This window comes from Volvox carteri (assembly GCF_000143455.1).
Source record: "Volvox carteri f. nagariensis unplaced genomic scaffold VOLCAscaffold_52, whole genome shotgun sequence".
Taxonomy (NCBI): Eukaryota; Viridiplantae; Chlorophyta; class Chlorophyceae; order Chlamydomonadales; family Volvocaceae; genus Volvox; species Volvox carteri.
Genome location: NW_003307595.1, coordinates 927,597 through 951,867, shown reverse-complemented (window position 1 = coordinate 951,867; position 24,271 = coordinate 927,597). Strand labels below are relative to the sequence as shown.

The following is a 24,271-nucleotide window of genomic DNA, read 5'->3' as shown; positions in this document are numbered from 1 at the left end:
CTCACGGCACGCATTCAAGACGTTACTTCGGGTTTTCGGTTTTTCTACAGTTGTGCATCAAGGCATTCGACCAACGCGTTGCAATATTGCCACCGTGCCACCGTGGTTGGGTGGTTGGGATAGCCCGAAGGAGCCAGGGGGATTGTTCCAGAAGTGTGTTCGCGAAGCCATCTAGAGAAGTGGAGGCAGTTGAAGAAATTGTGGATAACCATCGCGATGTGGAATGCAAAACTGTCCGATGGCCGTTAACTGTCCGTTGACGGTTGACAGTTGGTGCCTGCTAGGGCTTTGGAGTCCAAAGGGCCAGTCCCCATGAACGCCGATAAACAATAATTCCAGGGCCTTTGCTGGGGAAATGCAGCTACAGCTTCCCAATAACCACCCACACCCATTAAGCAAAACTGTATTAAAAATGTAGTATGCGAGGTACAGCATTTTTTACTATATGGCGTAGAGCGCTGTATATTTGCATGGAAGGCTCCCGCGATACGTTAACCTAATCCCGCCTTTCGGTTGCTGCGTTCTGCCTTACCTTCTCGCATGATGGTGGACGAGGATGGGCGCAGCTGCATAATGAATCTTGATTTTTGAGTGACAGCAATCTGGATCTGTTTTGGATCCGGAAAGACCACCGCGGCATCGTGGTGTTAGCCCATCAGCAACGCAAGCGAAGGAGAGCGAAGGTCAACCAAACACACATCCGAAGACACTGTATAGGCTCCGTTGGGCGCAAAAACGTCTGTACTCCTTACCAGATTGTGCATTACCTTGGGACGTCGGAGGCCAAAGCTATAGCTACCTTGAAAGCCATGCAAGGTACGCACGAAGAACAAGATACCTACAAGACCCTTATCTGCCCCGCACGACCTAGCATGCAGCCGGAATAAGAAAACGTATCCTCTGGCAACCAGCATCGTGAGTTCGTAACCCTGTCCGGAATTTTGGACCTACGGGCCGCTCGTAGGATCAAGGTACGAGCAACGCCGGATAAGGACAGCCCGTATGAGAGGTTGTATCTACGGATGGATCGCCAAAGAGGAGAGGCAGTCTTGGCAAATCGTGTAGTCATTAGCCGTGGTTGTGCCAAGTTGATTTATGGTTATTCCGGAGTTGAGTCGATTTTGATTCAGATTTAAAATACGCACGATGAGATAACTCCTGTACCCCAGAGTAACGGCATTATAATCGCTGGAACGACGGGCCTCGAAGTTTGCAGCTGTGCTTACAATGGACTGCTCTGATAATAAATCAAAGCGCACGCTTTAGTTTTACGTTTACGTTTGATTACAAGCTTCTTGAGCTTGTACGGCCCAGACGAGCCAAGAGGCTCATGAGCCGCCGAGCTGGAAACAATAACTGAAAAGAATAAAAAAGGCAACAAATCAAAACACTGTACTGTGATCCTCATTAGTCGTCTATGTACTGCAACCTACGTCTCCGTATGCAATCCAAGACATGTGCCAATCCGCGTTGATTCTCGACACCCATCACCGCATTCATAACATCTCCTGGAGCAATGCCTAGGGTCCAGAGCTTAGCACGGATATCCGCATATTCCGGACACTCTAGTAGCACGTGCCGTTCATCCTCCACTGCCTGACGATTATTGCAGACCCGACACCACCTTGCGGCCCGTTCCCTACCATGGGGTCGATTGACAGCCAAAGGCCAAACACACATCCTAAAACGCATCAGAGTGACGTGATGTTTCGGTAAGATGTAGCCTTTGCAGTGCTTAGGTTGCCCCATCCACTGCAAATAACGACACATCTTCACCCCTGGTTGCTTGTCGTCAGAGACAAACATATGTGGGTCAATCGCCAGCCTTTCACTACCCCAGTCGTCATCAAATCGATCTCGGAGTTCCTGCAATAGCTGGTCAATATCTAGGACATGTGACGCAGCAATATCTACCCTAGCCTCAATCCCTTCATCCGCACCACCCTCAAACCCCATGTCGTACCCTAAAATTTCTAGTATCCTGACAACCTTAGATCCCCAGCCATCGTGACATAAGGAGGAAGCAAAGGCCAAACGAAGCTCTTCCCGAAAACAATGATGATACACCGAGCCTTTAGCTTCTACCAGTCGGTTCCAAAAACGGAAGATTAGGTTCGCCCAGTGTACTTGTAACGGGTACTGCCCCAGTTCCTTAAACAGTAGCCGATTGGGAGGCACCCCCGCCCCAGCCAACTGCTTCAGGAAGGATTTCTGCAGACCAACCATCTTATCCTCCAGCGCATAATCAAAATAACATGACCGGTGTTCTTGACCTCTAGGGAAGCCTCGTTCCAGGACCTGTAGGACGCTCATCGGGCCCCAGACCTGTACCCCGTAAGACAGGATGGATCGTACTTGTGCGTCGAAGGCTTTGACAGCAACAGCTGGCACAAACAGGCCCTGTCGCCTAAGCTTGGTGACTAATGCGAAGAGCGCCCGTTGTCCAGAGGCATGAAGTTCATCACGACAGGACTCAAAAGGGGTGCCCGGGCCATAATGAAGGCCCAAGTACCGTGTACGACCCTTCCACGGTAAGCTTTTACTCACATGCGCACCTCCGTCCGTGACCGTCATGGGAACAAGCCCGTACTCGCCTAACTTGTACATCTCTTTGCAGGCATGCATGTCATGGTGAAAAAACAGGACCTCACATTTTCCTGTATTAACTTTCATACCAAACGCTTCACACCACTCCCTCAACGCACGCAGCAGTGCCATAAGCCGTCTGTGCGAGATAGCAAAAAGGTTTAGGTCATCAGCGTAGAACATAAGTGGGATTCGCATACCATCGCTTTCGGGACAATCATGCGCGGCCATAGCATCAGGTGCAAGACGGTCCTTGGCTTCCACGTAGTCTGCAAAACCTTCCCCGAAAATGCCGTACAATGTGGGGCTCAACGGACATCCCTGCTTGACCCCTTGAAACGAGAAAAAGGAGTCTCCCAGCACCCCGTTGACATTGACCTTGAGTTCTACCCTCCGGTAACAAGCCTTCAGAGCATCCAGCGTGGCACCCGTCACCCCTCTCTCTTCCAACCGCATCCATAGAAGATCCCTAGGGACCTTGTCAAAGGCTTTTTCAAAATCCACCTGACACACGAAAAGGGGTTTCCCAGTATTCCTCTTAGTGTTGTCAATTAAATGTCGGAGCACAAACAGGTTATGGCACGTGCCTCTCTTGCTACGAAACCCTCCTTGATAAGGGGAACGAGCTCCCGACGATTCACCCCATGCACTGAGTCGGCGCTCCAACAGAAACGCATACAGTTTTGAAAGCGCTCCGCCAACTGCCAGCCCTCTGTAGTTGCCCAGGTCATCCACGTCGCCCTTCTTGTGGATGGGTGTGAGTGATGATACCTCGAATTGCTTGGGATAATCACCCGTCGTGCGGATATGCTCCATGAGCTTCAGCAGGTACGGTGCAAGCACAAATTCCGTCTTGTTGCCAACCTCGCGTTGTGCGTATTTCAGAGCCTCAGCCGGCAGCCCATCCACACCTCCTGACTTGTTGTTGCGCAGTGCCTTCATGGCCACGATGACCTCGTCCAGGGTGAAGGGGTTGTTCATTGCAAGAGCCGATGATACCCTGGCGTCCCTTTTTGTGTTACCCCGCTCCCAGCCGCGCCCGCCCCCATACACCGCCTCGTTGATAAAACTGAGGATGATATCCGCTTTGACGTCGCTGGCAGCAGCCTTGTCCCCATTGAAGAGCGTGTCGAAGTGCCGCCTCCAACTAGCAATATCGTTGATGGGGCAAGCGGTCTTGGGCTTTCCACTGATCCGCTTCCAGAGCGCGCGTTGATCTCCACAGCACTCTTTCAAAAACGCCTCATATCGTCTGACCTTATGCGCTTCTGTAGCTTCACGTCGCAGTCGCTGGTATCGCGTCCGTAAGCTACTAAACATACTTCGCGCGTCGGGATCCTCCATCAATGCATTTGCTCTCATAAAAGCCTTGTGCGTGAGCATAGCTGAGCGAGCCGCGACACACTCTTCTGTCCACCAAGGGGCGTCTGAAACTCTCCTCCCCACACTACCTCCCTGTTCCATCGAACGACCAGCTTTTCTAACGGCTCTGAACAAGACGTCCAAGATGGCCTCAACCGCTTCAGTACTGGTGGTCCCTTCCATCCCCAAACGTGCCGTGGCCTCTGCAATCATTCTCACCACCCCTGCGTCATCTGTTTCAAAGAGCTGGGCGTAATGCGCTATCTTTCCCATGTCAAATCGGAGTCCCCTCGTCCGTCTAACATCTGAGTGCCTACCAACATCAATTTCCAATGCTACCGGGCAGTGATCGCTTAGAAGCTTACCCGCTCCTGGCCCGAAATCAGCTACTGGGATGCCTAGGACCTGAAGGCTCTTGCAGTGCGTGAACAGTCCGATCGTAGCGAAGTACACATCAATCATGCTTCCCATCTCTCGCGCCCTGTGGTGGAAAGTGATCGCACCTTCCCTGTCGCCCTCAACCCGTCCATTGAGAACAATCATTTCCATTTCACGGCACATGTTTGTGAACGCCTTACCAAAAAGGTTCGTGCGGGGATCCTGACTCCGCCTGTTTGGTACGCCTCGGAACAATTCCGAATTACTGACTTGGTAACCAGTCACCTCTTCCAGATCGTCATCTTCCTGGATGTCTGGCGTTTCCTGTTCTCGTCCCACCCTCGCGTTCATGTCTCCCATGAGTAGCACTTCATCCCCTGGCCTGGCATATCGCTTAATCAATGTCTGAATGCGACACGTCACCCTCTTGGCTACCGATGAAGGCGCCATTCGGTGTCCCATCACCGTGTTGTACACCGTCGATCCCTCAGGTGCCGCGTAAGTGGCCCCCACCAGTAACCCATTCCCTCGCATGTTCAGGGCATTGCCTTTGATCCGTACCCAGATACTATCCATACCTCGTGGTGCTGTGGATGTGCCAACCAGCTGGGCCGCCTTGGCATATCTTTCGCTAACCCACACACAGACGCCCCCACGATTGCCATCCCCCCCAGCAGAGAAAACCCGAGTTCCAAGAGAAACAACTCCCTTAATGCAACCTTCTCCCACTTTATGCGTTTCTGTAATGACTACTACATCATACCCATCAGTCATCATCCGAAACTCATCACAATCAAGTTTCCAGTCAGTCAACCCTCCCACGTTCCACTGAAGAAACCTCAACTTACGAGTCTCTTGGCTCGCGGCCCCCTAGGGGCGGTCGCCGCGCGGTGCCATGCCAGCAGAACCACCAGCTCCGCTGGGTTGCGCGTCCACCCAGGGTCCCTCGAAGGGGACCCTGCGTTGTCCGTCTATGACCGTGATGTCCACACCACGTTCCCACGTTCCCACGTTCCCACCTCGGCTGCACCTTCTTGACGTCACGCAGGTGGATGAACGTTGCCATGCGTTGCTGGCGCAGCTGTTTGCCCGTCTTTGTGAGCGCGTCCATGAGGATGATGCCGTGCTGTTCACGCGCGATCTTTCCTAGGGTGACGAACGACTTCCGCACTTGCGGATTCAGCAGAATGTCGACTAGGACGGTTGGCTCATCGGTACCTGCCCGGTTACGCTGCGCATCCGAGGCTGCACCGGCCGTTGCCGCGGGGCGTACACCCCCCGCAGCAGTACTGCCATTCGCCCCAGGCTTCGCTGTCCACGGGACGATATCGAGAGCGTAACGTGCCCCATTTCGCAGCCGCCGAACCATGTCGTGCAGGACGTCGCTCAGTCGGTCCTCATCCACCAGCTTCTTGGGAACCCTCGCCAAAACCTTGTCTTCGTGGAACGCTGCGCTGTCGTTGCCAGCCTCATGTCGCCCGGAGAATCCCGCTGCGGCGCTGCTGCTGATCCGCTCCTCCATCACCTTGAGCCTGTTGTCAAGCCCAGACACGCTGGTTTCCAGGCCAGCGACCCTGGAGTTCAGCCCATCCATGAGGCTGATTTTCTGGTAGATGTATTTTATCATGGCTGTTTGGTCCATTTCCTTGTCGGCCATGGTATCATCCTTTGTCGGTGAGGGCATGGTGGTTCTCTGCCCGTCGCTGCCCTCGCTACTGTCCTCCTGTAACGTGACAAGTGACCTGATAGGAGTGTTCTCGTTTTGTTTGGCTAGCTTATGTACCCGATCTGCGAGTTCCTTCACCGATTTTGGCGGGGTCGGCTGATGCCTCCCCTTCTTCTTGGCCATACGCCCGCGAAGAATTTCAAGTGAATTGGTGCCTGGTTTTTCATTCTTTGGTCCAAGTTTCTTTCGGTTGTTTCGGTTGTGAACTGCGCGACGGCAGTAACTTATGGGCCGTTGGCTGACATTACCGGAACTGCATGTTGTTGCGGCATTCAAAGGTGCTTTTGCCGAGGCAGTCCCATTTTCGGTTATAGTTTAGCTTTTATGTTATTTATGTGATGCACATGGCGTAAGATGCGCCCTAGCTCAGCAAAATTTGGGTAGTTTAGAGTGGTTAGTTAACGGTTAGATCTAAGCGCGGAGCCGCGTACGCGGAGTCCAGCCGACTTTGGAAAAGCAGGCGGCCTTATGCTCCCGAGAGCGCGTTCTGAAGGAGCATTTCTGTTTATTGCACTTCGGTGGTGCTTCGCAATGCATTTTCTTCGGCCGGCGATCGAAAAGCTATCGAAAAAATCTATCACCGTACAGGAATTGCATTTTAGCCGCTATAAAGTAGTCTCGAATTTTTTGATATGGAATATTTTGGTTAAGTGAACGTGCGAGGCTCCTCGATTCCTTATGAGGGTCGATCCGCCAGGGGTCAAACCCAAAGACCAACTGACCCCATGCTATCTCGGTGTGCACCTTGGGTTTTTATACATGCATCAAGTGAGGCCTCACCATGTTTTACCTTTCGTGGGTGTTCGTCGCTGGGCGGACTTTTCGATAGAATCCGTATCGCATGTCCTGCAACCGGAACGAAAACAATTATAAAGGTTATTTTGGTTTAATAGGGTCTTTTGATATCTATTCGTAGCCGTATTTAGGCCGACCCTGGCCTTATAGCAGGGCGACCTTTCCGTAAATAAGGAATTGGAGAAGGCGGAAGCCTGAAGTCAGCCACTAGCAGCAGGCAACAACGCGCAACAACAAGCAGCTGGCATCCTTGGTTATACGAATCTTTGAACGACATAGCAAAGAAGCTGGTGGAGTGAATAGGCAAACGGAGAATCGAGGATGTCTGGTGAGGAACCCGGTGTCCTGGAGCAGGCTGATGTTGACGCCGTCGTCCAGATGCCTCCAGAGGACCCCGGGGTCCTAAAAGATACTCCAGCGGGGCAGGAGGCACGCGCGGGAAACCTGCCACCTGCAGGCAATCGCCTTCAGTCGCAGGCAAGGCAACCCTTGTCAACACGAACAAGGAAGAAAATATGGTCTCTTTTTCAACTTTGCCTGCCTATGGTATGTTGCATCCGGCGACCGGGGCTCCTCATCCCCCTTTCCCGCGTCAATGACCGTCGCGACTGCACGCATCCTTTATATACTACACCTTAGCTCTGTGTTCTGTCTGCTCTTTAATGACTCCCTCCGGACTGATCTTCCTATTTGCAGAATGCCAAGCCGCTTGTGCCCACGGGGCGCAAAGTTTCTTCCGATGGTAGAGGCAGTCGACGCAACAGCAATGCCAGCGTGAAAAACACCCCTTCTACAGGGCCTGCTGACTCTACGCACCTTCCCAACATTGGCTCCGGGCGCACCACGCCCTCGGGCCCCTCGGCCACTAGGCAGCCAAGGCCATCGCTTTCGAAGACCAGTGGCAATCCAAAGCCAGTCACCGACAGCCCCGCCAACGCAGAATCAACAGCCACCGCAGCTACCCCTGCTAAGGCCTACAGCTTCGGTCGAACCTTTGAACGCAAACTTTCCCAGGGTGCGAACAGCCGCACCAGCAAAGACGGGTTTCCAAGCGCCCAGGGCTCTGAAAGCGGCCGGAAGTCTCTGGGCAACGAGAGTGTGTCAAACAGGGGCCGCGCCATCGGCGAGAACGCGCCATCCCAACGCGACCTCAGCCCCGTCCACGATGCACGCGATGCAGGTCCGAAAACCTCCCCAGTGCAGGTGCCCAGAGTTGCCCAGGTGTCGGCTGCAGCGGCGGCCCGGCGGGACGCGAAGCTTACCAGCCCCAGCGAGGAGGAGCGTCGGAGGCGGGTAGAGTGGATCCGGGAGAAACGGCGGAAGGAGGAGGCCAAGGCCCGGGAGGAAGCGGAAAAGCGACATGTGCGTTGGATCGGGACTTGGGAGGGACGTTGCTGGGGACATAGATTTAAAACCTGGTGTGGCGCGAGGGCATTATATCCCTCAGCGGGGTGGAGGGGAGCCTTTCTTTTTCGCGTAGTCAGCTGTACTTTGTGATTTGGTTGGGAACTTGATCAATTGAGTCGGCGCTTAAAAGGTCTGCTACTCGAACCCTAAATATCCGACCCAATATAAGCTTGATACTTATCTGCTGTGACGTCGCCCCATCGTTTTACATACCTTACTCGCGTCAACTTGCGCACGTCACTACCACCTAATATTGAACCTACTCATAGGCCGTACCGGCGGTTCACTAATCGCGTTATCTTTGTCCTAATTTCAGGCCGAGGAGCTCAAGCGGCGTGAGGATGAGCAGGCTCGCCTGGAGGCGCGGCGCGCGGCCATCCGGGAGCGCATCCAGAAGCAGCATGACATCGCAGCCAAGTTGGCGAAGGATCGGGCCAAGGCGAACGAGGCGGCGCGCGGCGCCATCAACCGCTTCCTCACTGCCAAACCCCTGCACCAGAAGCTGAAGGTACGTCGGCTGAGGTGCAGGACGGAACTCCGTGCTTTACAAGGAGACGAGAGTACTGGTGATGTGCAGCGCATCTGCGGCTTTCCAGTTGTCTCTCTCGGTCGTCTCTTCAATCTTCCCCTTGTGGGGCTGCGCAGACGCCTTCCTGTGCGACTATCCTGCGTAACAAACAGCGTTCCAGGCTTGGGCGTGGACCGTTTGTATTGTCAGCCTGTTGTTGGGCTGGTGAGAACGAGTAGTGTGGGAAACTCCAGAGCGTTGCGAGTCAGTTTGGTCAGTTCAGCGGGGCGATACAGGCAGTTGCAACCTGCCACAGCGGTTGCAGCCCCCTGACACGTGGGTCAGGTCTCTGCGCATGTCATTGCGATGTTCTTTATGGCGCCTGTGCATCATGAGTGAATGCCGACATGGTTATATCTGACACTACCGGCTCTTACAGTGTTGGCAGTATCATACATTGCTATATGATGTGTGGAACAGGGGGGTATATCTTCGCCCGTGGCAGTTACCCTGCGAAACCTTGCCTTTCCCGGTATTCGGGGGCACCCTCATCCAGTCACCCTAGTCAACTTCTCAGTGGATCGCTCAGGTTCTGCATGCGGTGGTGGGTGCGCACCCACCACCGGCATCTAACTGAATCTGCCGGATCGACAACGGCCCAACTCCATTCCTGGTTGGCTCGCAAGCCAACCTTATCCCAGGTCACCACCGTCCATCAACTAGGGGCGCAATACCTTCCACCACCGGAAGGATTTTCGGCCCTGACAGGTCTCGATCCCGGGATCTCCCGGGGGCAATAGTCGTGCATTACAAGCACTGCTGTTGCTACATTGCTGTTGCTGTGCCAGAATGCTGTTGCTGTATTCGATTTGGCTTCACGCAATCTGAGTATTTGCGTGAGGAACGGGCGGTTTGCAGCCTCGCACCCTAAATGCGCCTCACCGTGGGCCCTTCTTTGACATTTTTATTGGGTTGCTGGCGCACCTTGAGTGCCATGCATCGCGGCCTCGTTCGTTATGGCGCCCGAGTAAGAGACCGCTGCCGTGATTGCGTTGCTCCTTCCAAAGGAGGACTATGACAAGCAGCAGGCGGAAGTCGAGGCCGAGAAGAAGCGCCAGTACGACGAGGAGGCGCGGACCAAGCAAGTGCGGCCACATCAGATCATCAAGGGCGAGGCGCAGGTATGGATGGGTGCAAGAGGGGCGCGTGCAGACAGCTGCGTGGTAGTGGGGGCTAAGGGCTGGGAAAGTGTGACGTAGCGGTGCCGGGTAAGGCTTTACTTTGAGGATGCGTGCCTGGCACGTATCCCAGGGGCAAAACAGCATTCACACTAGCCGTGTGTCTGCAGGACTAAGGGGTTCAGTGTACACATTGTGGAATGACGAAATGACAGTCATTAGAAGCCGTTATTGCCGTTCAGACTACAATGCTGTTCCCTAGAAAACATAAATCCGCTCACATGTTTTACCCCTCAAGACACAGCCCAAATGCATGCGCCGTACTTCTACCTTGTACGGCCTCTGGGCCGTCTCTCCTTAGCACGCGCGGAAGGTCGTGGCAACCCAGTCACGGCATAAAATTCCAGTAGCTTTTCCGAACTTTCAAGCGGATCTGCGGCTTATCCATTATCTCCCCCTACATTATTTGTCTGTTTTTGCAGGTGAAGCCCAGCAGCAAACCAGCTGCTGCCGCCTCCAGTCCCGTGGCCGCGCAGCGCAGTGCCCCGGTTCGCAGCCCGGTCCAAAGCCGCGGCAGTGCCGGAGCTGGCGCCGCCGCAGGTACCAGTGCCAACCGCGGCGCATCTGCCCGGGGCGCTATCGCCGCACGTCTCGCTGCTTCCCACACGTCTGATGGGGAGGCTTCTGGTGATTCGTCGCCCAAAATTTCTGCCCGCGGCGGCAGCGTTTCTGCCCGCATCAGCGGCGTGGCGCCACGCAGTGGCAATGTAGCTTCCCGCACCGGTGCTGGCGCCACTGGCTCTCCAGCTCCTGGCGCGGCTCAACCCGGGCAACCTGAATCCAAGCAGTCTGCCCCAACGCCGAAGATTCGCGTGCAAGGCCCCACGCTCACCAGTACCACCGCAAAGGGCAGCAAGCGCGCTGCCAACGGACTGGGCCCCTTGGCGAAGAAAGGCGAAACGGTGGACCGCGCTTCTTCGCCCTTCGTCCTGAATGACGCGGGCGTACCCGTCAACGCACCTTCGCTGACGCAGGTGGCCAGCAGCGCCGAGGAGGTGGGGCAGTGGAGTGTTAAGCCCTCAGACTCCGCTACGGAGTCGGCGGGCGGGATGCTGGTGGCAGCAGCCGTCGGAGGCGCGGCCGTGGCGATGGTGGGGGCTGGCGTTGCCACGGTGACGGCGGAGGGTGGCCTGGACAGCGGCAGCCACGTCAGTGGGGATGCCGCAGATGACGACGCGCCACAGATGCAGTCTCCGCTCGGCCTCGCGTCCAACGGCGCGGAGCCCACTGACGAGGCTGATGCGGCGGTGGAGCCCGAACAGGCACAAGGAGCTTGGGGCAGCGATGCGGCTGAAACGGATGCCGAGTCGCCGAGTAAGGTGGTGGCGGGTGATGCTGTGGCCCTTTCACGCGACCTCGCGTCCATGGTCGAAGCGCAATTACAGCAGGAAGCGGATCAGCTGCAACAGGCGGAGGAGCAAGAAGAGAACGGGCTACAGCAGGAAGTGAGACAGGAAGACAACGAGGAGGATACGGGAGCTGCCGAAGAAACCGAGCCTGAGGCAGTGCTGGCCACGGCAGCCGAGGAGGCGGCACTGACTTCAGCGGCAGAGGAGCAGGAGCCCAAGTCTGAGGTCGAGGCGGATGTCTCTGCCCAAGTTACGGCAAAGACGGAAGAGGCAGAGGAGGAGGAGGAGGAGGCCGGGCAGCTGCCCGATAAAGCCGATGTAGATCTTCTGGGCCCTGATGTTGATGATGCCCTCGCTGAGGCCACCGTTGCCACGGAGGGGGAGGCATCACCGGAGGTTGCTGACCTGGGAGCAGCGCGTGAGGAGACAGAGGCAGCGGTAGGTCAGGAGGATAAGGAGGGCCTGAAGGACGAGGAAGAGGCCGGCGAGCAAGGCGAGGAGGCGGCGGCCGAGCATGAGGCAGCTGGCAAGCAGGATGAGGCCCCCGAGCAGGAGGAAACGGCGGCCGAGCAGGAGGAAACGGCGGGCAAACAAGAGGAAGCCGCAGCCGAGCAGGAAGAGACGGCCGAGCAGGAGGAGACGGGGGCCGAGCAGGAAGAGACGGCCGAGCAGGAGGAGACGGGGGCCGAGCAAGCGGAGATGGCGGCCGAGCAAGAGGAGACGGCGGCCGAGCAAGCGGAGATGGCGGCCGAGCAAGAGGAGACGGCGGCCGAGCAAGAGGAGACGGCGGCCGAGCAAGAGGAGACGGCGGCCGAGCAAGAGGAGACGGCGGCCGAGCAAGAGGAGATGGCGGCCGAGCAAGAGGAAACCCCCGAGCAAGGGGAGGCGGCGGATGAGCAGGAGGAGACGGCGGCCGAGGTTTCGGCTGCGGATTACGAGGGCGTGGACAGGGAGTTTGCTTCCGGCGGAGCTGCGGAGGATGACGTGGCGAAAGCCGAAGAGGAGCCGAGTGACATTGCTGAGCAGGGTGTGGAGGCGGCCGCTGCTGACGAGGAGGAAGAGGCCGCTCAAGCGGCGGCGGTGGCCGAGGCCAAAGAGGCTGACGGGGCGGACGACAGCGAACGGGAGGGACCGAGTGAGGATGCCAAGAGCGATGCCGATGGCGAGGGCAGCATTAAGGCTGAGGAGGACGTGGGCGGCGACAGTGGCCAGAGCCCGTTAAGAGTACAGGAGTCGAGTGGTAAGGAGGTCCTAGACGAGAAGAAGTCGGGCATGGAAGAGGAGGGGATGGACGAGGCATAAAGTAGGGCCTGATCTCGGCGCAGATGTCGTGCAGGAGTGGGGCTGCCTGCGGGATACTGCGGGAACCTCTTGAAGGAAACTGGGTGTGTTGCGCCGTGGGAGAAGGAGGAGGAGGGGGAGGAGGAGGAGGAGTGCTAGCTGAGTTGCGGGGAAGCGCGGGTAGAAGGCAGCCACGATGTGTAGTGAATGGTTTGGGTCTTGGAGGTTTCAAATTCCTTTTGCCCTGCATTGCATTGCACTGCGAACTGGATGGCGCATGAGCAGCTGTCTAAATTTGTGCTGTGTGCGTGGACTCCCGGGCTATCCTATCCTTCCTCTTGCACTACCCTGCTTGCACTACGCCTTGAATCCCGTACATACACAAAAAAACCAAGGAGGTTCCTATCATTAGGAACGCCGGCATCGTGTGGCACATTCATTCTCTCTCGCCAGCGCGCGTTTCGGATGTTGACGTACAGTTTGAGTTTGAAGAACGATCGTGGTACCCAACTGGTTTACACGACTTGACGAAATCCTGCTGCAATGTTTACATCTATGATTGGCAAATTCCCGCTGCCATTTCTGCATCCATGATATCGGCAGTATGTACTGTGGGGCGCTTCTTGCTTGGCGCTTGGCGCCCTATCGGCCATGATTTGACGGCGACTTTCCAACGTGTGCTGCTGTGCGTGCGTGGTTCAAAGCGTATCATGGCCCTGTTTTCACGCGCTGTGCTTCCCTGGGAAGTTCTGGATGCTGCATGATGCTACATGCTACATGCGCATATGTATGCGCATATGTGATGTGGGCCGCATGAAGGATGGAATCGTACGAGACATTGTTCGCTGTTCATCTTTGCGCCGGGGAGCTGGTCTTGGTTATTGCTCTTTTTCTTTTATGAGGTTCATTCTCACTAAGCGACGCATGAAAAGCCAGCATGCACCGTATTTCTTCTTTTTTTGTTTTGGGCGTTTCCGTCGGGCCGGAGCCACGCATTTGGGCACAGCATCAGGCATGTCTTGTCTGTCAGGCACAGCTGCAGGCATGTTTTCCTACTTTCTTAGCTATCCGGATCGTGAACATTTCTGTACGTACGCTAGTGCGCGGAAACGATGCACAAGATTTTCTGATGAATGGAGTTACAGTGAACCTAGGAAGGTTCTGATGGGCTTTGCGACCTCATCAGCAGTCAAGGTTTCTTTACTTTTAGCTTGTTCGTGTATGAATGGTGTTTGGCATGTTGATTTCCTGTAGAATTTACCTGAATAAGATGAGGGCAAGGAGTGTTTGTGCGTTTTCTTTAAATTTGACTGACCCAAGGGTCACACGATTATTTACCAATAAGCGCGCGTCCCGTCGGCTGAGGTTGGGGTTACCCTAAGATCACATGGGGTTTCACCCGGGGTTCAACCTAACCCGCCACAACACAACCCAGACGCAGTCCCCCCAGCTACAGCAACGCCGGTTCCGAATTTGTAACTCGGCAATGCTCCGGTTCCCGACCTCGGCCTGGAGGCTTCAATACTTGCGGCGTCCGCTGTAGGTACGCAACTGCGCGGTGGAGGCCACATGGGGGGGGATTAAGGTCCCATTGATTTAAGAATCTGAAAAGGCAGCGAAGGAAGTGCCGTAAATGCACTCGCAGTCGCGTTCGAAGGAGGGGCGGACGGAAGCGAGAAGAGTACTGTTGCAGTGAAGGCGAAGGTGGGGCGGAAGGGTCGTCGTGCGTTTTGTGTTTTGTTGCAACTACACGAGGGTCTAGGGGGGGTGTTGGGAGGTGGTGCCACATATAAAGGCGGCACCCCTGCTGCGACTCTCCAGTTTACCAAAAGCCCCCAACCCCTCCTTAAATCCCATTCGCCGCATTGAGTTGCCCGCACAAAAGCGATTGATTCAAAGTAAAAACTGGAAGATCACTTGTCTGGGCCTCTTACCATCCTGCTAACCTATTGGCCTGTATAGGTCGTGTTAACGATCACCGCATGTCCTCCTCCTTAAGACCAACCCTCAGAATATTCACCATCTAAGTCTCCTTTTTTCATATAAGTCTCCGTCTCCGCCAATGTTGGTGGTACACCATCGCATGATGGCGATGATGCCGTCCATGTGCGCACGACAAGTATGCAGATCACATGACAGAGCATTTCAGAACCGTCAACGAACGAACTGTTTGCACGAACTGTTTGCACAAAAGATTGCATCGAAGCACATCGATCACCATCACCGTCATTGACTCTTACCAATTATCGCGACAGCGAGGGTTTACCAGATACGTTTACCAGATTGCTCGCTGCACGACGACCTCACTGACAGACAGACACACACACACACACACACACACACACTCCCCCCAAAAACCCAGCGTTTCACCTCTGTACTTCATGCCTAGCAGATTACTATCAGGTAGTATGCCTTTCGGCTTTCGGCCTCAACACCGTTGATGAAATTATGCTTGTCAAACACTCGAAAAAAAAGGTAAAGGTCAGTTAGACCCCTAGATGGGTGCACCAGTAAACATAACATGGCTTCGGTGCATACGTCAAGACGAAAATGGTAGCATATGCGACAGCAGTACGGCGCCGGCGAAAGCCATGGACAACTGCAGTACGCCTTGGACAGCTGGCACGCAAGCGGAGGAGGTATCCGGCGTCGCCGTCGCTGCCGGCGCCGGCGTTGGAGCCGCCGCTGGCGACGGTGTGACAACGGCGGATGGCGCCGGCGACGGGGTGCCGGCTGCTGCTGCTGTCGCTCGGTCCTCTTCGGCCTTCGACGGCGTCGGCTTCGATGGTGCCGTGACGGTGGTGTTGGCAGCTGGGGGGCTGGCAGGTGGGGTGGTGGTGACCACGGTGGAAGGTGTGCTTTGCGTCGCGGTGACGTTTTCCGGCGTGGCCATTGGAGCAGTCGAGGCCGCAGGCGGCGGCGGCGGCGGCGGAGCCGTTGTATTGGCGGCGGCGCCGTTGGCGGCGGTGGGAGCGGTCGCCTGGGTGAGGGAGGAGGAATCCAGAAAACAAACAAACTTACGCGACTCACATAGGGTTCTTCACCCGTGAAGAAGGGGCGCACCTTTACCTACCCGAGGGGTGTGTTGTGCAGTGTATATTGGGCCTAGTAAACCCAATACATTATGAACTGGGCCAGGATGCACGATGTCTCCTTTTATGGACTTAGTTTCCTGCACCGGATCATGCATCATCGCCATTCGACGTCACACATCATCGCCATTCGACAAGTGACACCTCGACCAATGGCTTCCTGATTGCCAAGACAAGGGTTATTCCAGGTCGGGCAAGCTACAACTCCGGGCTCCCCCCTCAAAACGTTTTTGAAGAAGGGCCCCAGTAGGCAACCGTTTTAAACGGGGCCGTACCTCTGTTGTACCATCGGAACCTGCGCCGGGGGCATCAGCCGCCAGCGCCGTGGTGTTAGAAGCGGCAGGAGCGGGTACGGCGGCGGGAGTGGTGGCGGGAGCGGCGGCGGGAGTGGCGGCGGGGGTTGCGGCGGGGGTTGCGGCGGGGGTTGCGGCGGGGGTTGCGGCGGGGGTTGCGGCGGGGGTTGCGGCGGGAGCGGCGGCGGGAGCGGCGGCGGGAGCGGCGGCGGGAGCGGCGGCGGGAGCGGCGGCATCCGTTGCCGCTGGGGTAGCAACGGCCGGGGTCACGGCGGCGGCGGCGGTGCCGGCAGGGTCGCTAGCCGCTCTGGCGATGTCAGCGCGGTTCGTGGCACTTGCTGCGGGGCTAGCAGCCGCTGGGGTTGCGGTGGGCGCGGCGGCGGCGGCGGCGGCGGCCGCGTCTGGCGCTCTCTCGTTCGCCGCTGCGGGAGCAGCGGGAGCGGCCGTGGAGACGTTGGCGGCTGGCGTCGCCGTCGCCGCCGGCTCTGCGGCGCGCTGCTGCTGCTGCTGCTGCTGCATGAGGGCGATGCTTGTGAGGGCGGTCGTCAGGTCGATAGAAGCACCGGCGGCGGAGGGTGTGAGGGCGGCGACGGCGGCACTATCCAGCGGCGTCGATGCGAAGGAGGTGTTCCGGGCCCAGGATTGGATGATATCGGTGGCGGCGTCGGAAAAGTATCGGCGTTGGTCCGCGGGCAACCCCAGGATGGCGGAGGTCACCTCGCCCACAGTTGTTGGCTACGGGGCAGGAGTAATGGATTTGGAGTTCGCGGGGGGAACAAGGAGGGTGGTTATTTATGAAGCATTAGCTAGGCGCACTGCGCAGAAGAGGACTCGAACACCGGACACACAAATTAAAGTTTTTCCTCCACATTTAAATTAATCTTCATCATTACAGATGTTACAGTTTTATAATGATTACAACTTATCATTTACTTATTGATTAACCTTGCCTAAGGACATACGACTAAGAAGCCTGATGATTTGTTTATTATCGGAAATGGTTATCGGAAAGCCCGGTGGCCATGGAGCTGACGCCGAGCACTGTACGGCATGCATTTCCGTCCTTTTCTTTTAGAGAATTCAACGTACCACGCCGTCGATGGTGGCGGTTATTGGCCCGTCGTTGCCTTGCGGGGCGGCAGTGGAGGTGATACGGAAGCTAGGCGCGGCGGCAGTACCGTTGGCAGCGGAGGCGGAGGCGGAGGCGGCGGAACCAGGCTGTGCGGAGCCGCCGTCGTCGGTATAGTACTCCTCGCTGCTATCGGCGGCGGCGGCGGTGTTTTTGCCACCGCCGCCGCCGGTGGTGGCGGCGGCGGCCGGGCCGGCAGATGCGTCGGCGGGTCCGTCACTGGCAACGACGGCCGGCGTGCGTGTGGCGGCAGTGGCGGCGGCCGAAGTAGCGGGTCTACCACCACCAGCAGCAGCAGCAGCAGCAGGTAAAGCAGCGCCGCCATTAGCTCTCTGAGCTCCTCGCGTCAGCGTTTGTACCAAGCAGAACGGCGCCGCGTTCCCTGCCACCCCGCGATTTCCAGGCGAGGATGCAAGTAAATGAATATTAAGCTGCTGGCTAGATTAGGACCGCCGCCGACTGGGGAGCAATAGCAAATATATAAAGCAAGTAGATCGGTAAAAGTGAGGATCCTCGGTCTGTATCAAAATTAAACCCGACCTTAACGTCAATAATCGGGCTCTGCGTCAGTGTCACATCAGTGTCAAAGCGCGCTGTAAGAAATGATATAAGATTTATTTTTGTGTTACCCAAACAAGACATACAACAGGTACGCTCTGGCCTGCTACTGAAACCCTTCCCATTGCTGCTAAGTCCAGTTCCCAAAAACCTTCCCAACCGCCAACTACCCAACTTCCAACTGCTCACCGGAGTAGTTGCAGCGTGTAAGGCCCTCCAAGTTGATGAGACGGACACCAGCTGCCAACATAGGCAACATGAACTCCTGGAGGAGCCGGAGAGAAAGGGAGCAAGTAGGGGATATAGGGGGGAGGGGTAATAGGGAGGGAGCGGGGTAGTAGGGAGGGAGCGGGGTTAGGAGGGAGCGGGGTTAGGAGGGAGCGGGGTTAGGAGGGAGCGGGGTTAGGAGGGAGCGGGGTTAGGAGGGAGCGGGGTTAGGAGGGAGCGGGGTTAGGAGGGAGCGGGGTTAGGAGGGAGCGGGGTTAGGAGGGAGCGGGGTTAGGAGGGAGCGGGGTTAGGAGGGACGGGGAGAGGTAGGTACCAAACGAAATATAACAAAAGGACCTCAACCCGTTCAACCAGAACGTGTAAGCCGCGACCCACAACCATTCCCCATTTTCCCCTCTCCCCCCCCAAAAACAAACTAATGGTCGGCTAGGACGGCCGCCGGCCTGGCTCCATAGCCGTCGCATGATGGTCACCATCTCTACCTCACCTTTCCAAACTGCTAACGGCATAACCGCTTCACCGACCGATTACATTATGTCACTCGCGATCGTATAGTTAACTCGTATAATGAAACGCGTATGAAAATGAAGCACATAGTCTCAAACTGTTTTTAACCATCAGTCATTATTCAGCATGCAAGTAAACATCAAAGCTGCGCAACGCGATGCGAAAAAAAGTACAGTAAAAAAAGTGAATTAAAAGAAGCAGTTCGGCCTCACTCCAAGCGTGCACGAGGTGATGATGTCTGAGGCTCTCTGTACAGGGAAGTTGTCCGCGGTGGTGTTGGGCCCCAAACCGTTGAACAGCTCCCCGCTGATGAACGCCGGCATGTAGGCCTCCGTGAGGGCGCAGATGCAGTCACTGCAGAAGGTACGGCTGGTCAGCTCTGGAGGGACAGTACGACAGCAGTACGACATCACGGGCGTGTTGCGACCGCTTGTAGTTACAACAAACAGGAGTTCACAGAAGTTTTGGGTTTTTCATGGGTTTTAGGGTTTTACAAATGGCTTGGTTACAGGCAACCATATCGCGTGTTTGTTTTTGCGCGAGGACGGATATTTTTCTAGGACAGGACAGGGCACAGGATGGCAACCCAGAGGGATGCCATGAGCATGAGGCATTAGAGGTGAGGAAGTGGGAGAGATGTTATATAAGAGGAATAAAACATGCAGTTTTTTGAGGGGCCTGTGTATCTGTACTCTAAATATTGTTCTATAGAACTTAGGGTTTGGGGGTGTCCTCGGTCGGCTAAAGGACAACTTGGGAGGTAGGGAACATGACCAACGAAGGGCCGGCTCACTCACCGCACGCAGAAGCGACGGGCATAAAGTCGATGGTGATGTTGGTTCCTGTCGTACGGATGGGGCAGGAGGAGGCGTTGTTACTGCTTCGAAGAAGGCCACCGCCGGCGGCGCCGCCCAGCAGACCAGAACCGACGAGGCGACCGGCGCCAAGAAGGGGTACGCCGCTGCCGGCGCCGCCGCCGCCGCTGCTACTGGCGGCAGCGGCGGCGGGCTTGGCAGCCGCGGTGGCGGCAGCGGCGGCGGGCTTGGCAGCCGTTGTGCTGTTGCTGTTGCTGCTGCTGCTGCCAACGTTACTGCTGGTCGTCATGGTGGTGCTGGTGCTGGTGCTGGTGCTGTCCCGGCGGCCACTGCTAGCCGTTACGGCTGGGGCGGTGGCGGCGCTGCCGCCGGCGCTGTTGCCGCGGAGGTTACCGGCGCCGCCGCCAAGCATGCCGCCATTCATCAGACTGCCGGCAGCGTTGGCGACGCCGGCCATGGCGTTAGCTGGGATAGCGCCGCCGCCCAAGAAGCCGCCGTTGAGGAGGTTACTGGCGGCGGCGCCGCCGCCGCTGGAGCTTGTAGTACCGCCGAGTAGACCGCCGCCGCTCAACAGGTTGCCGCCCAGAAAGCCGCCGTTGGTGCCGCCGCCAGAGCTGGCGGCGGTGGTGGGCGCAGTACCGGCGCTGTTGCCGTTGCCGCTGCCCGCAAGCAGGCTGCCGCTTCCCAACAGGCTGCCACCGCCAAGCATGTTCCCGGCCCCACTTAGTAGACCTCCACTCGCGAGTGGGCTGGTGCCTAGAAGCCCGCCAGCGGCGCCGCCGCCGGTGCCGCCGTTCAGCAGGTTGCCGCCAGCGGCGCCGCCACCCAGAAGCCCAGATCCGGCGCCGTTACCGCCGGCGCCGCCAAGCAAGCCGCCGCCGCTACCCAGCAAGTTGCCGCCGCTGCTGCCACCCAGGCGGCCACCGCCAGGGATGCTACCCATCATATTAGTTGCGGTACCGGCGGCGCCGTCCAGCAGGCTGCCCATAGCACCGCCGGCACCACCAAGAAGGCCATTGGCAGCGCCCATCAGGCCGCCGCCGGTGTCACTGCCGCCAGGCCGGCGGCCTCCGATGCCGCCGCCGCTGGCGACGCCGCCGCCAGGCCAGCTGCCTCCGGCGACGCCGCCGCCGCTGGTGACGCCGCCGCCAGGCCGGCCGCCGCCGGCGCCGCTGAGCAAGTTAGCTCCTGCAATGCCACCCAGCATATTGCCGCCGCCGCCAGCGCCGCCGCCGCCGCCAAGCAGGCCGGCACCGCTGCTGCCGCCGCTCCCTAAAAGGCCGGTGCCAGTACCCATTAAGCCGCCGCCAGCGCCACCGCCCAGAAGACTGCCGGCTCCAGGGAGAGCACCCAGCAAATTGCCGCCGCCAGCGCCGCCAAGCAAGCCGCCACCGGTGCCGCCAGTACCAAGAAGACCTCCACCGCCGCCGCCGCTGCTGCCGCCGCCGCCCAACAAACCACCGCCAGGGACGCTGCCCAGAAGACCGCCGCCGCCAAGCAAGCCGCCACCGGTGCCGCCAGTACCAAGAAGACCTCCACCACCACCGCCGCCGCCGCCGCCCAGTAAACCGCCGCCGGGGACGCTACCGAGAAGACCGCCGCCGCCAAGCAAGCCGCCACCGGTGCCGCCAGTACCAAGAAGACCTCCACCGCCGCCGCCGCTGCTGCCGCCGCCGCCCAACAAACCACCGCCGGGGACGCTGCCCAGAAGACCGCCGCCGCCAAGCAAGCCACCACCGCTGGTGCTGATGGCGGCGCGGTTGTTGCCGCCGCCGGCAGAGGACCCCTGTCCAGTGCCGTACCGAGATTCTAAACGGTCCGCGAGCTGAGCTTCTGCCGTACGAAGGTACATGACGGCCAGCGTGAAGGCGACGACTAGGCCAAATTTGGAGATTACAGAAGTACCACAAGCCATGGTGACGTGCCGCTACTGCTACTGCTGCTACAATTACTTCGCGCCAGAAAAAAAATAGATGCCCCAGAAGGCGAAACGAGGATGCCTCTGATTTTTGTTAGAGCAGCCCGCGCGGGCAGGAACCTATGGATGAAAAGGTGGTTGGAATTTTATCGGCTGCAGTGACCGCTGGTGTTCAGGGGGTTGATCGCTTTCGTAGTAGGCTTGATCACTGGGGTTTGGGGGAAGGGGGCTTGGATGAGATTGCCGTTGATCGTAAGCACTGTAGATTGAACGTAACTACAGTATTTATACTGTGGAGCCTTTGGAGCCCTTTTGAGACAGATCGGAGGTAACCTTGTGCCTGACTTAGGGATCTGACTTGCGTGTGGGCACGCTCGCGCGGCGGGTTTTCGGTTGGTGCGGCCGTGACAGGCCCGCCCGCAATTCGAAGGAATGTCACGCTGGTTCCGAAGCCAGTCCGATGATGTGATCGATCGAGCCGAACGAGCCGAGAAGATTTTGACAATTTGACGCTTGTCATGTGTGCATCAGGTTCGTTGGGAGTTAAAAGGCTCAAGTGTACTTGGGCTTCGAATTGGTGAAGTGTGCGTAGAGGCTCTTGGAGGAAGACGATGAAGTTTTGCGCATACGTATGCCAGGAGTAAATAGTGATGAACATGCAATTGCAGGATAAATGGTGAAAGGTTAACAATTTGCACAGGACACGCTCCCGTGTGTAGGAAGTGTTATGCAAGTGGTGCATTGGGGCGTTGCGTCTTTGCCACGCGCCCATTATGAAGAGCATGTCCACATACTGTGATTGGATATCAAGGAAAAAAGCGATAAGCGTTCGCTCGGATTTCGACAGCATATCTTATGCATCTAACTGTCGGGATTACGACTGCGACGTCTCAGCTTCTCAGCTTTAGAGCGAGGAATACAACCCATCGACTATTTACGCGGCAGTGTACAGTTTCTTTAGCATAATTGTATATAGGAGATAGCCCCACAACCTCTCAGGTTTGATATTTATGTGCAGCAGCAGCTATCTTACCTAGAACACGCCATCGGCAAGCATACCCACATAGAATCCACCAGATGTTTTGATTTGCGCCACTTTTCACATAATTAACTTGAGACATCAGCGTGGCTCTGCTGGGTCCGGCCCATGGCAATGTTTCGGCGCTCCCAGCCAGTTTGGGTGCTGCTGGGGGTGACCAGACACCATGGGTTACCGGGGAAGGTTGATGTTATTGACTTGAAGTTTACTCAGCCATGGCTTTTGGTGGAGCTTCTCTCGACTGCCGCCGACACCTCGCGGACTCGCAGGGAGCAATCGGTTGCATTCCCCCAGCACATTGACCATCTTCGACTCTTGCACCCGATAGTGCGTTCAGCAATTGCGGCAAAAAGTCAGGGCTTCCACACGAACAGGTCTCTTCTGTGGCCTTTCGAACCTTCTCCTCCTTGTCTGTTTCCGGACAGCAAGCAAGGGAAGGATGCTAAGAGCGTTGCAGCTCCACTTCCCAAGGCAAGGGTTAATTTGCTTTCCTTTTGGGAAAGTCTTGGTGTGTTGACCGATCCTGGCGGAGTTCACCGACCGCGCACGCGCATTCCCGACAGGCCGAAGACTGTGATACAGCCATTCAGGAATACGATGACTTAAACTACCGGCTCAACCAGCTTGAGCGGCCCGCGTCACTGCGTGGCATCGGTGCCCAGTTGAAGGATGTGGTGGTGGCCACCGGCAACGGGGTGGTCGCCATTGTGCGCTGGACGGGTTCCATTCCGTCGCGGATCCAGCGCTTCCGCAGTATGAGCAAGGAAGAATGGCAGGCCAAAAAGTCGCAGATGTGGAAGAATTTCAAGCATGAAGCGCACCACTACTGGGTGGGTCCTCTTCGGAGACGCAACGTCGCCTGAAAACAATGCTACTGTACGGCAGTGTGACAGGGTTGAAGTTTGGAGAGCTCCCTGGATCCGTGTGTGTACCCTGCCTGATAAGGAACTTCGTCCTTTCGAAGCGTTGCCGTACACAACCCTGGTCCCCTGCCGTACTGCCAGATGCATATGTATTAAGCAGGGATTTCTATTGCCCTTTGACGGCTGTTTGGCTCAAAATCCGCATGAAGGTCTTCCTTCGTGTGGAAGTCCTCCTACTGCCCGGTTGCCCCCGGATCAATTGTTTGTTTACTTGTTTGTTTACAACGCTTACTAACCGCTTGCTAAACCTAGTACGGATAAGCGATTCCCTACTCCACAATAATCCGTACCGTACTGCATTTTTTTCGTACACTGTACGAACGTGCAGGTTGGGTTCAAACTCTTGGCGTACGAGGTACGGCTGGCGTCAGGCTACGCTTTGAAAGCAGCGAGCGGAGAGACGCTGACCAGGTGAGTGCGTGTGTGTACGGGGGGGAAGGGGGTTTAGCAAAGAGGGTTCAGGGGATAATCGTACATAATACACACGATTAAAAGAAACTGCCAAAGCCGAAAGCCCGAGGGGGATATGTGGTTACGTGTTTTGGGGAATGTATATGTGTATGTGTACGGACGTGGGCACAATTGTATTGTATTGTTAGATTATTTAGATTTAGAAAAATGGAAAAAATTACGACAAGGTACGGTAATGGAGAACCCGGTGGTTGAGGTTTGAGGGAGTGTGAGCAGATGTGGGGCTTGGAGGCAGAGCGGGCGGCTGGGCGGGTGACTGCCTTTCCTTGGACGTGCGGTTTAGGTCGTTGGGTTGGCCAACGGCGAAGGCCCTGGTGGTTGGCGGTTAGGACGGGTAGAGGCAGGGAGGGAGGACGAGCCGGGGAATTGGAACCGGGCTGAGGACTGCTGTTCAAAAGCTAGACACTGCGCGAACGCACGGCCCCGCACACGGCCCGCTCCCCTAAAACCCTAAAACGCTAAAACCAGCACGCTGCATATGATTCCCTCACCCCAACCCGGCTCTTCCCCCTTCCCCCCCTCTCTCTGCCCCTTCCCCCCTCTTTCCCCCGGCCCCACTAAAACCCGACTCAGACGTGAGCGGCGGCAGCTCACCCGCACCACCGCCGACCTGTTCCGACTGGTGCCCTTGATCATTATTGTGGTGGGTGAGCGGGGTGGGGGTGGGA

The 24,271-nt window shown here is 56.9% G+C and overlaps 5 protein-coding genes across 5 annotated transcripts in view; 3 read left to right on the top strand and 2 right to left on the bottom strand.

The window, feature by feature from the left end:
- Positions 1-5,170: 5,170 nt before the first annotated feature.
- VOLCADRAFT_96499 (uncharacterized protein) lies at positions 5,171-6,175 on the bottom strand (the record flags this gene model as incomplete). The annotated part of the gene is made up of 1 exon (XM_002955487.1): positions 5,171-6,175. The coding sequence occupies one exon, from the start codon at positions 6,173-6,175 to the stop codon at positions 5,171-5,173; it is 1,005 nt and encodes a 334-aa protein (XP_002955533.1).
- A 993-nt stretch (positions 6,176-7,168) lies between these two features.
- On the top strand, positions 7,169-12,651 carry VOLCADRAFT_96498 (uncharacterized protein; the record flags this gene model as incomplete). The annotated part of the gene is made up of 5 exons (XM_002955541.1): positions 7,169-7,393; positions 7,544-8,209; positions 8,571-8,987; positions 9,830-9,943; positions 10,423-12,651. The coding sequence occupies 5 exons, from the start codon at positions 7,169-7,171 to the stop codon at positions 12,649-12,651; spliced, it is 3,651 nt and encodes a 1,216-aa protein (XP_002955587.1).
- Positions 12,652-15,221: 2,570 nt separating this feature from the next.
- VOLCADRAFT_96497 (uncharacterized protein) lies at positions 15,222-16,895 on the top strand (the record flags this gene model as incomplete). Its single annotated transcript, XM_002955540.1, has 2 exons — positions 15,222-15,456; positions 16,036-16,895. 2 exons carry the CDS (start codon positions 15,222-15,224, stop codon positions 16,893-16,895), a joined length of 1,095 nt encoding a protein of 364 aa, XP_002955586.1.
- Positions 16,896-17,868: 973 nt separating this feature from the next.
- Positions 17,869-21,167, bottom strand: VOLCADRAFT_96496 (uncharacterized protein; the record flags this gene model as incomplete). Its single annotated transcript, XM_002955486.1, has 4 exons — positions 17,869-17,967; positions 18,650-18,816; positions 19,235-19,279; positions 19,763-21,167. The coding sequence occupies 4 exons, from the start codon at positions 21,165-21,167 to the stop codon at positions 17,869-17,871; spliced, it is 1,716 nt and encodes a 571-aa protein (XP_002955532.1).
- Positions 21,168-22,125: 958 nt separating this feature from the next.
- Positions 22,126-24,271, top strand: part of VOLCADRAFT_106866 (uncharacterized protein) — a gene marked incomplete at its 3' end in the record, with an annotated part of 8,991 nt that continues 6,845 nt past the window's right edge. The window contains exons 1-4 of the mRNA XM_002955539.1: positions 22,126-22,680; positions 22,773-23,039; positions 23,461-23,543; positions 24,177-24,246. Of these exons, the coding sequence (XP_002955585.1) occupies positions 22,318-22,680; positions 22,773-23,039; positions 23,461-23,543; positions 24,177-24,246 (783 nt within the window). The 5' untranslated portion in view covers positions 22,126-22,317. The remainder of the gene's footprint in view (positions 22,681-22,772; positions 23,040-23,460; positions 23,544-24,176; positions 24,247-24,271) is intronic.